This window comes from Caloenas nicobarica, chromosome 9 (assembly GCF_036013445.1).
Source record: "Caloenas nicobarica isolate bCalNic1 chromosome 9, bCalNic1.hap1, whole genome shotgun sequence".
NCBI lineage: Eukaryota > Metazoa > Chordata > Aves > Columbiformes > Columbidae > Caloenas > Caloenas nicobarica.
In genome coordinates, this window is record NC_088253.1 from 13,774,584 (window position 1) to 13,789,627 (window position 15,044).

Here is a 15,044-nt window from a genome sequence, read left to right on the forward strand (position 1 = left end):
ATGTGACTTTGATTTAACACACAGGCTTAAATAAACCTTTTTTGCACAATGTTAACAGAAAATCTTCTGAGTGTCTTGCCTGTTATGTTCAAAGAGTTGGAGTAATCAAATATTGACATTTTTTCCCTTTAAGGCTTTTGTCAGATTAGAATTACTTTTGCATCCCAGTGGTATTTCCTTCTCCGTCGTAAACTCTATCTCCCATTTACAATTGTTAAACCAGGTGACAATTGCTATTTGTAGCTGTTAAACACGACAGTAATTCCAGTGTCTTTTGATAACTGCAATGAAACTAAAAATCTTAGTAGGTCTGGATAGCTTGTGTTTAAAATTTGGCTCATGAAAAATAAAAATTGACATTTTGGAATTAAAGCTTAAACACTTGCCAGTACTCAAATTGAGCTCCTAAGCCATAGATGGACTTCAGGCTTTAGTTTCCCAATAGCTTTTCAGCATCTGTTTTTGAATTAGTGCATTAAGAAGGTAGAACATAAAAGTGTATTCCTCTATCTTTTATTATATTATTTAAAACCAGTTCTTCAAATGGATAACTCCTTGTTGCTTAGTTTTAAGTTATGTCAGTCACTGGTACTTCAGACTAAAAGCAGCATAATCAATATATAAAAGAAGGAAGCAAAAACTGGATTCATTTACAGAGGCGCTAAAAACATGTTAAAGAAAAAATGAAAACATAAATATAGAAAGTATAAAAATACAATATTAAATACGTTACCTTTTTACTTTTCAAAACAGAGCAAAAAGAGACAAACAGCTTGACTTCACCTCTGCTTTGTCTTGTGTTCAATGCAAATATCTGCTTGAATATTCTTCCTGCGGAAATGTGGCTACTGTATCAATTGATGAAACAGCCACATGAAGTGCAGACCCTGAGGCATTGTTTTAGCATCTACAAAGTGCTAATTTTCATTTTTTAAAACAATGAACAAAAGTAGATAACTAATATTGGCCTTAAGTACACAGATTTTTATCTATGGACTAAGTGAAAGGCAAGGCATTATTTGGGAAAAGTGCTGATGATTTTGCCCATGTTTGGCTTTACATATTTAATTCCTGCTGAAAGTGTACTGTCTTGTCTCCAGGATGATCTCACAGTACAACAGGCAAAGCATATTAGCTATTCAACGGTAAATGGGATCTTTTTTCAGTGAAGATAACGTTGCATAAAACACATGCCCCGTGCTGTTAACTTGAAACAGCAGCAGTGAAATGCTGCACCTATAGCAAGTCATACCATGGCCATCCAAAGCCCTTATACTGGTTCGAATACCATTTTTGTATCATTTTGCTGTCACTCAGTACTTTTCTTGGTAAGGAAACCTTCTACTGGCACTTCTTAGTTGCAGTTCCTGTCTGGTCACTTTTCAATTCATCTGTCATAAAATGCAGAACTTCTTTTGTTCATGAGAACACCTTCCCATTCTTTACTCTTTCTCATTTGAAAATCTCCTGGCCTTAAAGCAGATTCACATCACTATTGTTACTGTGCCCCCATGCCCTGGTTTTGGCATTCTCAGTCTCTTTTTTTTTTTTTTCCTCCATAGTACATATTTGGAAAGAGTAGAGACTGGGGGAAAAATCAACCTATGATCCCTTTTCCTTTCTCCTCACCTAAAACTTCGCTACAGCAGCCAGATATTTGCTCATTAAGAACTGCAGTCTTCAGAAATAAAGGATGATACTAACTCGACTAACTCACTGCAGTTGAATTCACTGTCTGTAAAGCTACGTGCTGCCAGGGTTACTGACAAAATCTTTTTCCTCTCAGAACAGAAGTTTAATATTCAAAGCCACCAACAATAGGGCAGAAATATATAACCGTGTGGCAGGTTTCGAATTCAGGAATCTACCTTGAGAAACAGCAGAAGTTGATAGATGTTTCCCTTCATACAGTATCACTCTAATGTGCTTTCACTGAGAAGCCTCTGTGTCTCTCTGGGACAAAAGCTGTCTTTGAGGCACCTGGTACCATCCTGTAGCCGCAAGGTCTGTAAAATCACAAAAAACAAACATTCTCTTACCAGAGAGCAGTACCTGTCCTTACCAAGTGAAAGCAGATTCCAATATTCAGTATGTAACAGCTCATCAATGCACATCCCAGCAGGAAATTAATTTCCCAAACAGAGAACATTTCCTGGCAGCCGAAGAGAATACTAAAGATGGAATTTAATATATTCATATATTTTTTCAGGATGGGGGATGGGTAGAAGGACAGGACTGACTGAGCAAGTGGAGTGATACAAATATAAGAGATATATGGCACATACTGTGCACATGTACTTAAATACTGTATATACTGTTGTGTGTCTGCAGTAAGGCCATCCATATTCTGGCCCCTCTTATGTTTACTATTGTGGGACAAAATCTGGGACAACTCAAGTTCTGCCATTCTGTGCCTGTTTTCAGTGTGGCCATTCTTTGGATCACCTGGCTGGTTTATCTGTGAAGATGCACAAAGCCAGATAACACCAAGTTCTGTAAAACAAAGATATTTGATGCAGAGATAAGATTCACTCCTTCAATTTCAACACTTTAGGCACAACATTCTGATCTGCTTTGGATGCAAATTCTTAAGCATTTGATGCTTGCTCAGAGATAGTGCCCTGCCTAGTGCACCAGATCACTGAACTTACTCTCTTCTAATATCAAAGATAAATATTAACCAAACATCTGCATCTATACGCCTCTTTTTCTGAACGGATGTGTTCCAGAGTCCTAGCCTGTTGTTACTGAATGTTTACAATGCAGCAAATCAAACCTTCTGATTAATAGAATTGTGAGAAACTGAGAAAGTCTATGGTATGAACACACCTCCGTTTAGGAATTCTAACAGCAAGCAAAAAGCTAGTGAAGATGTTTAACCAACTGGTGAGAAGAGCTGGGATACAGTTTTTTGAGGGTAAATCAAGGTTTTGGAATGTTCTAAGCTGCAATTTACATTCCAGGGCCAGGGAGTGCTGCTACCCAGTCATTACACAGCTCAGCACTAGCTACTGAGACCGTAAAATCAACACGTGCCCTTTGCAAAAAACGCATATTCACCATATGCAGACAAAACTTAGTGACTTACTTAAGAAATATATCAGTCCTAATGCAGTCACGATGAAGTACCCTTTGTGCAAGGGAGGGGAAGGAACAGTCTAATCTGGCAGTGGTGGGAGTGTTGGGTGATACACCCAGGACACTGAAGATGTGGGAGGAAGCCTGTGCGAGGTCTCTTGGACTCTCCTGAATTTGCTGTAGACATTTGCTGTGTGTACCACTGCTGACTTTGTTTTATTCAAAGAATCCACCACCAACGAAGAAAGGCTGCATTTTGTCACCAAGATACGTTGGAAGTTATTTTTGGCATTGTACTGTGCAGAAACTTCTGCAAATTTGTGGTTTATATGTATTGCACTGGAGTTTTACACTGATCTTGCAAGATTTAAATTTTAAAATCCATTTTCATTTGGTGGGTAAGTACATTTTCTAATAGCATAAAAAGTAACCTAAAACATCTTCTACAGCCTCATAATAGAAATTTGAGCAAGTTAAATGACTTTCCCACTTTTACCTTTTTCTGTTTAGCAAACAATTGGATACGTGCATCCAGTATCTTTAGAATTATTGAAAAAACAGGAAAAAGACCAAAATTCAGCTGACTTCAACAGAGACAGCAGGAGATCTTTGGATCCCAGTTTCTGAGTTGCTGACTCTGGTCTTTCCCGTTAAAAACAGGCAGTAGACACACAGTTTAACTGGACTGCTCTGCATAACTCTCTGGAGACATTGGCATTTTCAAAGAAAGTTTCAGTTAAGAATGTAATTCCAAAGATATTTTTCCTTTGATAAAGAAACGTTGTATCTGCAGATTTTTTTCCTGACACAACACCACCATACTTCTAAGAAAGATGAAAAAGGAGAAAAGGGAAGTGGGGGAAAGTGTGGTTAATATCGATTGAAGTATTTTCCTGTATTGCATCTTTAAACACTAAATGCCCACATAACTCTGTAGGTTAGGTCTGGCTGGTAACAGGAACCAATACTGGCAATTTCCTTACACAAGCATCCAATAACAACATTTGCAAAACCGGTTACACAATGGAATATTTCGAAGACAGGAGGTTTTCACTGCGAACGCTGCAGATTTTTGCAATGCTGAGGTTGATCCCACAGCAGTTTCCCGGAGCCGGGGCCAGCCCTGCCCTCATCGAGATACTGCGGCCCTTATCAAGGGCCAGGGCCGGAGCCCGTCCAGCTCCCGGGGCCCCGGGATCTCTCCCGGGGGGGGGTCCCCCAGATAAGGGTCTGGGAGCTCGGTGCCCCCGCGGGCGGGGCAGAGGCCGGACCTGCGCGCCGTGCCGCCAGGCCCGTGCGCACCCCAGCGCCCAGTGCTAAAGCGCCATGTGGCTGCGCGGGCCCCGGGAGCTGTGCCCGGTAAATACTCCCCGCTACGAGCAGCGCCCTCCGGCTTTGGGGAGCAGCCCCGGAGGAATGAGCCCGCGCTGAAGGACAGCCACCCGCGGGAAAGCTTGTCTCCCCGAGGCGGGCACCGGGCTCGGGGAAAGCCGGCGGCAGCCTCACAGTGCCGAGGAAGCCGCCGCGGGGAAGCGGCAAGAGGCGAGCGGTGCCTTCGGGGCGGCCAGCCAGACTCCGCCACGCTTCAGCGGAGCGCGGAGCAGGGAGCACAGCCGGAGGGCCGGGGAGGAGCGGGCTGAGCCACCGCCGCGCAGCGGGGCGCCGGGCTGCGCTTCCAGTCGGTCACAGCCACCGCCTGTCCCCGGACAAGGCGCTTCCACGGGGAGCGGCCCGGCGGTCACCGCAAGGATGTCGCCCGGGCCACCTGCTAGCGCGGCCAGGGTGACGAGTGGCCGCGCCGTGGGGCGGGGCAGCTCCTCCCCGCCACCACCGGAGGTGGGGCCGGGCGGCGCCGTGGGGCAGCGGCGACATTTCCCGCAGGGTCGCGGTGCCTCGCAGCAGCGCTCGCCTCGCAGCAGCGGAGGGACGGCGGCTCGCCCGGAGATGACAGACGCCCTGCCGCCCCGCGGCTGCCAGGCGGCGGAGCCGGCGGAGGACGGCTACTTTCGGAAGGTGGGAGGCGCGGCGAGACGCTCGGGGGCGGTGGGCTCTGGGCTGTGGGCCCGGGGCAGCCCCCTCCGTGGGCATTTCGGGGTTGGCGGTGCCCTGTCCGCCGCTCGTGGGCCGCTTTCTCCTGGCCGGAGCGCCGTGAGCTCCGTCCCACGGCGGCGGGGAGCTGCCTTCGGGGAGGGAAGGGAGGCGAGGCGGGGAGCTGGGCTGTGGCTGAGCGCGTCTGCCTGGCTGGGGACAGGGGGTGTCCGGGGACAGGGGGTGTCCGGCGCCGGGCTCGGGCTGGGGGGGACGCGCTGCGCGGGCGGACGGGGCGCTCCGCCGGGTCCGGGGTGACCGCAGCCCTACAGCCGCCCGCGGGACCCTCCGCTGTCCCTGGGCCGGGCTTCACCTTGCAGGACAGGTGCACTCGTACCTTTAGGAAATGAATGAAATGTCACCATGTCACCCTTTTTTTTTTTTTTTCCCCTGCGCTCTTTCCTGTTCGCTCCTCACTGCGTCCCCTCGCTCGCTTTCTAGTACATCTCCCCGAGTACCTGTAGGAAAGTTTACTGGAGTAAGGCAGTGAAGTTAATAAACTCGTTAGGAAGTTTTTACTGAACATCTGCCCTAATTACTTTTCAGACTGAGTGGGCGGCTTATACTATAACCTGCACCTGAATTCTTTTGTGCACAACAGTAATTATAGTTAAGTATCGCCTGTAATTCAGCCCTGTGGGCTCCTGTGAACTTCACCGGCGGTAAAGGGCGTAAGTGCCGTTTTCGCGGAGCTTTGATTCCACCTTCTCTCGCTGTTTTGAAGCTCTCTGCGCCTGTGAATTTCGTTAATGGGCTTCAAATAGGGGCGTAGGTACGCGGGGGTTTCGGTGTAGATTCTCTAACCGAGACCATAAACTGTTTATTCTATGGAGGAAAAAAAAAAGCCTTATACATCAGGTTGCTGCTGCTCAGCTCTGCAGAAACATATCCCTACGATGCACTTCAGCTGCCACCTGGATGACCCAGTAGGAAGGCACGTAGGCTTTGCTTTGTTGCCCTCTTTACAGGATGTTTGGGTTTTGCCCCCAGTAGTCGCCAAATTCATAAGCCTGCAGGAGCTTAAGCAACAATATGGCCCTTCAGCAGAGGAACTGTTTTGCAGCTGAAAAGAGCGAAGTTTTACCTGTGCCAGCCACGCTGCAAGGAATTGCTGCTGCCGCATAAATAACTGGACAGGCTAAAACAAAACTTTGACCCAATCTTGTCTGGTTTCTTCATTTGAGTAATCCTACTATAATATTTGATGAGTAATCACTTCTTTCTTCATCCTTCATAGCAGGAAATCACGAAGTGTGGCAAAGCTGTAATTAGAGTTTTCACAGCTATGTTTTCTATAGTATGGGGAGCCTTGAGGTATGTTAGTAAAAAAGCTAACTTTTCATGAACTTCTCAAGTTTGTTAAGTTAGATAAATCAACTCTTCCACCTGTTTGTTTTTACTGATGGGGACTAACTGAAATTTAATAGCCAAGTTGTGCTTCCTAAGTTATATCTTCTGCACTCATACTTGCTAAAGGACTGAGTTTATTTTCGATTAAATTGTTGTATGTTAGGGTTAAAAAAACCAGCATTAGATCAGTGTAAACCCCATATCCTGGACAGGAATATTTTTTTTCTCATATATGAAAATATAATAAGATCACTTTTATACCTAACCATGAGCATCTTTCCCACTTTTGAATTATGTCTTAAAGCAGTAGAAAATGGATATGAATCTGATATTAAATAAATCTGGGTGAGCCAGTATTGCAGTGGGGCATTCTTCCCTCTGTTCACTCAGGTCTTTGAGAGGTTCATCCAGCTCGTAAGTATCTTTAATCTTTGCAAACTTCAGATCAGGCTAGATGCTCAAAGCCTTCTGTCCCTAGAAGTCAGATGTAAGCAGCAAACCAGTATTCCTTGTCATACATTAGTTGAATGGTCTCAAAGATCAGAGCTTTCATTCCAACTTAGTAGTTCTAGGAGAAAAGCGGAGGAGGGGAGGGTGGAAACCAACCAAAACCCAAAACAATCCCACTCCTGGAATCTTGACCAGATAAGCTGTGAACCCAAGGAGATAGTTTGGACATATGATCTTCAGGCCTTACATGTTCATCTGAATGGTATGCTGCATGATTTAATGTCACTGAAACTAGTCACTGAACTCTTCATGTCTGTCTTCCCCCCCCCACCTCCAAGCTCCTTGTATCGCTTTCCCTTCTCTTTTTAAAACCACACTACTGTTTGTTTTCCTGAAAAGATCTGAGGGTTTGTTTACCAGTTTTGTTGGTGTAGAATCACATCAATTTCCAAGGCTAGTCCTCGTGTTTTTAGATCAAAAGACATTTGCTTAATTGACCTTTTTAGTCTATAAGCTGTGGAGCAAGGTGAAAACACTTGCTTTGTACCAGTTCTGCTCACAAAAGGGCTTTCAAGCACTATTCACACAACGAGGTTGCCTGCTGTACTTTGCAAGAATATTGTGCACAATGAAATTTTATAATTGAGAAAAACTGAGCAGTTCATACAACATCCATTTGTTTTAGACTCTTATATTTTCTTTTGATAAATGGATTACTGTGGGAAGTATGCTCGAAGTTCGTATAGTGCCCTTTTGTGTGTTATGTTTTTTGAAGTCTTAAATATAGGATACCAGAAAAAAACCCTCAGTATCCCCAGGATGCAATATGTAAAGCAACTTACTTACTTAATTCTTGCTTAGCGCTTTTTTTCCTGTAGGGAGGTGGCCCTGTAAAACTATGACTGGCTCTATGTAAAGGGCCATGACCAGAAATGGGGAAACAGAGACACAGTCTTGTTTCCTGCTTTGACTTCTGTTGCCACACTAGAAAGATCGGGTTGCTGTGGTACTGCCAGGTGAGTCTGAGATATGATGGGTGGCAGCTCCTGTAGGCTGCTTGCACCATTCCTCAGACTCCCTCTCTGCATTCCCTTCCAGCGATGTCAGAGCTGCTCCGTAGGGACCTTTTCCTCTTTGTTTTCCTCTTTCCCTTACCCCATCTCTGTCCATGATCTCCTTTTTCCCCATGGCAAAGGCCTGTCATTGATACAGGCAAAATTAAATTTTCCTTAGACCTATAAGATGCTTTGAGCTGGCTTGGATGCTGCTGCTTTTTTTTTTTTTTTTTTTTTTTTTGTTAGTCTATTTTTAAGGAAATTACTGTGCAGCCACACAGTGTGTATTCAACTTTATCAGTGCTGCCCCTATTCCCTTCCTCTTACATCTCCCCTCCAAAACAACCCTCTTTAGTCATTTGATTAGCTGCAACCAAACTTGTGAGAAGGATTTTCGTTTTAAAAACAAAACAAACAACAACAACAACAATAAAAAATCCTTGCTGGTGTCCTGAAGATGATATGGCAAGGTGGAAGAAGCACCTTAACTTTCCATCAAAAAGAAGATGGAGCTTTTGTCTAGAACTTTTTACTTCCTGGGCAGATAACGCACCAGGAAACTGGTTCTGCTACTGTTTTGTTTGTCTCAACCATCACATGCAGATAGCTTATTTCAGTATATTCCATGGTACGTTGCCAGGGCAAACTGTACCTGTACTGGCTGGTGCAAGTGCTCTTGGACCTTCAGCCTCATGCCTTGACCTCCTTTGTGCGGAGTTCCACATTCTTTTGGTGTTAACTGGCAGCAACTTGTGAATCAACCATGTGTATCCTGCAAGTCCATCCAAATTCTGCTCCCAGTCTTTCTTCCCTGTGAGAGTCTGTGGTCAGCAGAAAATAATGACAAAATTAATGATCAGAGCAAAGAACAATTTGTTTTAAAAGTAGAGCAAGACATTTAGACAGGAATGATTTTTCAACAGACTGATGGTAATTAAAGCAGGTCTGTCCTCATGGGCTGCTTTGCTTATGTGAGATGCTTCTCCCACCTCTGGGGAAGGTATTTTTTAAGCCTGGCATGGCTCTGTGATTGATTGGCGTCTCAAGACCTCTTCCTGTTTTGTTTTGTTTTGTTTTTTTTCAGTTACTTTTTAATTCTTGTGGGAGAAACAACTCTCCTTTTCAAGCTGTTTTCTCCTTTTTTTCCCTCTTTTTTTTTTTTTTTTCATTACAGCACACCACCAGACTTAACCAGTAAGTTTTCACAAAGTAAATATCCCCAAGACACGTCAGTACAAAGAACTCGGGATATGTATAAAGCAGTACTCATCCAGTCACCAGGTCCGACACTTGCATGGCGATCTATTAGTAGGGGTATGCCTGCCCCATTTTTGGTTTGTGGTTTGTTTGTTTGTTTTCTTTTGGGTGGGAAGGAGCAGAGCAAGGAGGAGATATCTAGCAAGTTCTTTCTAGTATGTCTTTCCCATGTTGCTTTACTGATTTGTAGCACCTTATGCAGACCGAAACTTTTCAAAATCCCTAATTGGTCAGGAAGTTGCAATAAATGATTAGAAAAAGCCATGGTTCATTTTCCAAGGTTACCCCTTCTGTAGCTCTCCAAGCATCTACTGGAAGAGCACTCGTCACCCCATTTTCAGTGTGGTTGTTTTGGATAGCAGTCCATTGTGCTACGCAGAGGCAGAGCAGTAGGACAGCTAGCTTAATGAATCTTTAGATTCTGATCGGTTTAATGGAGATGCTTATTTTCTTTTCTCTTCCCTTTCTTAAAGCTTTGGTTCCATCTGTGAGGCTAGGTACTTAGATATAGACCAAGCTGATGATTCAGAAAGACAGACAGTATATATTAGTCCTCCCTGTCAGGGGAAAAGGCTAAAAACAGAAAACAAGCAGTTCCATAAACAAAGCACCAGGCTGAAAATGATGATAGGTATGGTAACCAGCTCGTGAATCAGCACTTCCCTAATTAACTCTCTCTGCTTCCCCTCCTTAGCTTTTGGGGTTTCTCCTGCAGGGCTTCCCCTGAACTGTGGTTAATGTGTCAGTTTACCAGCCTGCTACACCTGTGCTTCCACTGGGGTTCTTTATAGTCATTAGTAGCCAGGCAACCATCAACATTAGCATCGACACAGGAATATTTATTTGCCTATTTATTCTCTTTCCACTTTTCTGAAGCAGCAGAAACAATGCTGTGATGATTCATGCTCCACATCCTTCCATATCCACTCATTATATACCAAGTCATGAAACCGAAAACTGAAAGTAGGGCTTCATGTGAAACTAAGAATCATCTTACTTAGTCAAGAGACAGACATCTCTGATGAAATATTAATATTCATTTTGCTTAGTGAGTGGTGTGACAAAATGGAGTATTGTATAGAAAATATGAATGTAGAATTTAATACAATAATTAGTTCTAAAACTTTATATTCATCTCTGGTGCCAGGCAGTTAGAACTGTAAAATAACTTGTTCATGGCACAAGTATGCCAGGCTCTGGAAGACCAGCTCTTCCTCCTCCCTCTCCTGCCTTTTTTAAAACTCAGATAAAACTTCTACTATTGAAAGGCTTGCAGTATAGAGCTAAAATTTCAAAACTGAACTAGTAGAAACATACAAAGAGAAACTTTAGTAGTAGAAGAAGGTAAGGAAATAAACTTGATAATTTAGCAGGACTTCAGACCAGTTCTGGAAATACTGGTGTGAATCATGCTGTTTACAACAATGGCCATTACGGCCAAATAAGTTATGTGCATAAGTTAAATTACATATGTTTAAATATCTGGAGGATTTGGCCATTTGCATACACTACTGGGCTTGACAAGCAGCACAGGTTGCGCTGGCTGGAAAGGAATGTTTTATTTTAAGTAAAGCACACCCAGTTTCAACTCTGTGTCACCTTCAGACAGTGTGTGGCTCATCTTAAAAGTTCAAACCACTACTTTATAAATCATATTTATGTTAATTTCAAATGCTTACTGTGATTACTCATTGTCTGGCAAACAGTCATGATTTTTGTGTCCATCACAACTGGATTTCTGATATTAAAAAATACTTCTGTCTTAAAGAAAGAACTTCCTGGCATCCAGATTAAAAAAACTACTTCTCGATTTGGGAGCCATACTTTTGACAGCTGTTTTCCTTCAGTGGTAGGTAGTTTCTCAAGACCTAGAGCCAAAACTTGGAAAACCACAAAGATTTTGCTTCTATCCCTTAGACTGGGGGATTTTAAGGCTCCTTCAGATGGGAGGTAGATGCTGGTGCCTTGTACACAGGCAAGATACTGTCCATCCATAGTAAGCCTGGAGTACCTGACTACAGGCTTGCCAGGTACTCTCTCTGCCCCTGTGTAACCTGTAGAATAAAATCTCCCCCAAATCCCACCTGAGTCCCAAGCAGTCAGTCAGCTGCTCCCTCGCTCTGCTCTTGAGCTGGCTGTGCTGGGCCTGACAGAGGCAGCGCCACGCTGAGATCCCACCAGCACTCACAGTGCAACTGTTTGCCAAATGAGCGTGTGGGGGATAATGTTTATAAAGTTTAAAATAAACCCCGGTGGGGCATTGGTTCTAACACGAGATGAGCAGCAATCCCATTGGAATCTGTCAGCACACCCCATTAATTAGTCAGAGGATTGCGATCAAACATGCAGGCCCTGCACAGGCCAGGCTTTAGCAGGAGGTGCACATTTATTTATCCAAAATCAGTGTCTCTTTCTTTCAAGATGTTACCCGACTAGGTACATAAATAACATATGGCAAGAATTTATAACTCTTGTGCAGGTCTTGCCTCTGATAATGATATATTAAGAACATATCAGGTTCCTGATTCTGCAGTTCAACAATACAATTCAATCAAACAGGAAGAAATAAAGTAACTAGCTAACTGAACTTCAGGTTTTAAAAAGCTTTTATTGGTTCAGGAGCTAAGGATAATAGTATTTAAGCACTTTAAACACTTATTTTTGAAGTGCAGCTATGCTCTGAGGGGAAAAAAAGAGAAGGCTCTAAAAGTGATAGCTGAGTTTACTCTTTTAATTGTCTTCATAGCAAAGTTACTCAATTTACTTGTCTTCCCTCCCCAATGCCAGCAATGAAAGCTTAAATTCTACTCCATTCTTGGTCATTTTTGCAACTTCCTTACTAATAACTGTCCTTTTGTTGCTATTTAATTACTAATTTTACTCATAGTGTATAAGCCAGACTAAAATCTAGCTCACTCTCGAAGTTGTCTTGGCTCAGCAAAGAAATAAACAGTAATTAAAAGAAGCATCTAGCATCCTGTTGACAAGAGATGAAACAGTAGGTGTGGAAACCGCTGGGAAGTTTGGCTGTCAGATATTGTAATGAACTGAACATTAGCATTCTTGGGATTGTCCAAATGTGAACCAAGCACAAATGCTGTCTGGGAAAGGGATCTTCTACATGGAGGAAAAAAAATTGAAGCACTTTCTTAGAGCAGTCTGCTAAATAACTTTTTGGCACACAGAATTTTTCCTTTACACAAGGGGAAATCTTCCCCAGACTCTGTATTTCCTGTGTTTTTCAGATATTGGTTATTTTCACTGTCCTCTATACAGACTTCTACCCATCAGTTTTCTGGCAGTCTGATTACAATGAAGAGTTTAAGCCTGCAAATGAACACGAACTAGCTGAGTTGCCCCGTCCCCTGGGCAGGAGAAGTAAAAAGCGATGTTTTCTAAAAGGTAAAATAAGAGTCCCTTGTAGGCCTTGAGAAGTAAATGGGAGGTGTATGCTTGCAGCAGGGGAGCCCATCCTGAAAACAGACTCCTCTATCCACAAGGAGCCTTTCATCAAGGAGACAGAAGTGCAGGACTCCCAGGCACACTGGAAGTGATACGGATACCTCAGTCTGTCAGTGCTGTGTCCTCTTAGGCCACCGGGCTGTTTTTGCATTGAAGCTTCATACAGAGATTAGTGGCTGGTCCTGAAATGCAGGGGAACATTTCTGCCATTTTTTCTCTTTGCACAGGGTTTAAGATCATGGCAGTTTTGCACTCATTGTTTAATGGGAGCATGTTTGATTTCTGGGCTGGAGCTTGATCAAAGGTCCAGTGAAATAAACACACCACTTCTACTCAGCTTCATGGGCCTGGGAATCAGGCAGCTGATCTTCCTGAAAAATTTCCCAGAAGTAGAGCTGTAAAGAAGTATTTGAATGATGTCATGAAACTTGTTGGGCACACACAAGGGCAGGGAGTTCTGGAAAGGAGCTGCAGCTTTACAGAGAAAATGAAGACAAGGGCACAGCAAGGATACGTTTTGGAAGGATGCCTGCATTAAGTGGTTGAGAAAGAAGTTGGAAGAAAGCATCACAGATCTATACTGGGATACAGAGATGAAAGGCCCAAGACGAGAATCAAGTATTCAAACTGAATGCAAAAAGCAAGAGGATATAATTGACAAGGTTCAAATGAAAAATGTCATGGATAGAATGGAAGGAGAGAAGACTCTGAATACCAGTAGTAAAGACTATACAACACAAAGTGAAGAAAAAGCAAAGTAGGAAAAACAGTAGCAGGCTAGAAACAGAAATGTGCTAAGAGCAGAAAGCAACTTGTGGATACAAGACCGTATTGTACCTTTCAGTGTGCCTTGTTTATGTCTCTGTATAAATGTGTGTAAAGGAGCATCAAGTATTTGGTAGTTAAAGCACTACTTTTAATCTGAGAGGAATGAATGTGCTTGCTACACATGCATGTTCACTCCAGTAACAAGTTAATTTGTGTATTGTGCTTGCTGCCGGTGCTTTCTCAATGAGCAATCCAAGTTTGGGGCTTCTGCTGTAATTGGTATTTCAATGCAGAAACATTTCTGTAACAGGAGTAATTTCATGTGGCATGTTTTTTTCAAGTTATCTGGCAAAGGGTGCTTCTGAAGATGTTTGCACAAGCTTCTTGTCATTTTACTTGTTTATTATAAACTTTTCAAACTAGGGATTTTAAAATTAACAATATTAGGCTATGTGCTTTCTCAGTTGAACTACTGTGATCTGGATCGATAAGCTCATTTCTCTATTGCCAAGTCAATTTGCCTTCACTTGCCAACTCAAATAAGAACTGAACTTCAAGTAGATGATTAGAACTTCATGTTCTATTTAAATACTTGCTTTTGTTGTGCTGGTACGTCATTGCCTGACCACTCAGAGCTTGTTGAGAGACTTCTAAATGCTGTTATATCAAACCCAAATTTTTCTAGTCAAAACTAAGAGGAAGAGATCCAAAATAGTACATAATTTAGTGGCTGGAGTACTTGAGGGAAGACTTGTATCAGACAGATCTGAGCCTCCTTCTTGTGTAATACATCATCCAGTAGGACCCTGATAAGTTTTGTAATGATACCCAGCAAGGCCACTCAGTAGGACAGGCTTTATTTAAGGGTAAGCCTTAAACCAGAGTGGTCTTATTTGCTTCAGAATCAGCAGTTAAGGCTGCAGGGATGTGCTCGTTTGCTATAAATGAGTATTAATGTTCAAAGATATTTGATACTTTAAAAAAAGGGAGGCGGGGCAAAGAATAAAAAAGTGGAAGTGAAACTTCTAATGTATTTTAAAAACGTGTTAAGATTGTATTTCCCTCAAAAAAAAAAAGACAAACAGGTAGCCCTATTCATCTGTAACAGTTACAGAGTACAGCTGTTACGAGTTACAGTTACGAGTACAGCTCACCACAGTACAGTGGCTCAGTCCTGCTCAAACACAGGTCACAGTCGTTTGAGTTGCATTCTTGTGAATTCCGAATTTCATGCTTTACTTTTTAAGGGCTTAATTTGATGAGTATCTGAGGGTATAATAGTCATTTTGCCCTGTTAAGCTCTATTATTTCATATCCCATCTTATCCCATCTCATTTCATTTCCCATCTTACTTGATACTTACTGAGCTATCAATACATAATCTTCATGTAGCCAACAGGTAATGACAAAAACTAATGGGCAGCTAAATCATTGCAGCTGGCATTGTGATCGTATACAGATGAAATAACTTATAAATCTTATTAATATTTCCCATTTTTGGTGCTGTATGCAAAGGTGCTGTTGGGTTAGGGCAGC

General features: G+C 42.8%; 1 protein-coding gene across 1 annotated transcript in view; it reads left to right on the top strand.

The window, feature by feature from the left end:
- Positions 1-5,022: 5,022 nt before the first annotated feature.
- Positions 5,023-15,044, top strand: part of RHPN2 (rhophilin Rho GTPase binding protein 2) — a 28,211-nt gene continuing 18,189 nt past the window's right edge. Inside the window, exon 1 of the mRNA XM_065640872.1 lies at positions 5,023-5,091. Coding sequence (XP_065496944.1) covers positions 5,023-5,091 — 69 coding nt within the window. The remainder of the gene's footprint in view (positions 5,092-15,044) is intronic.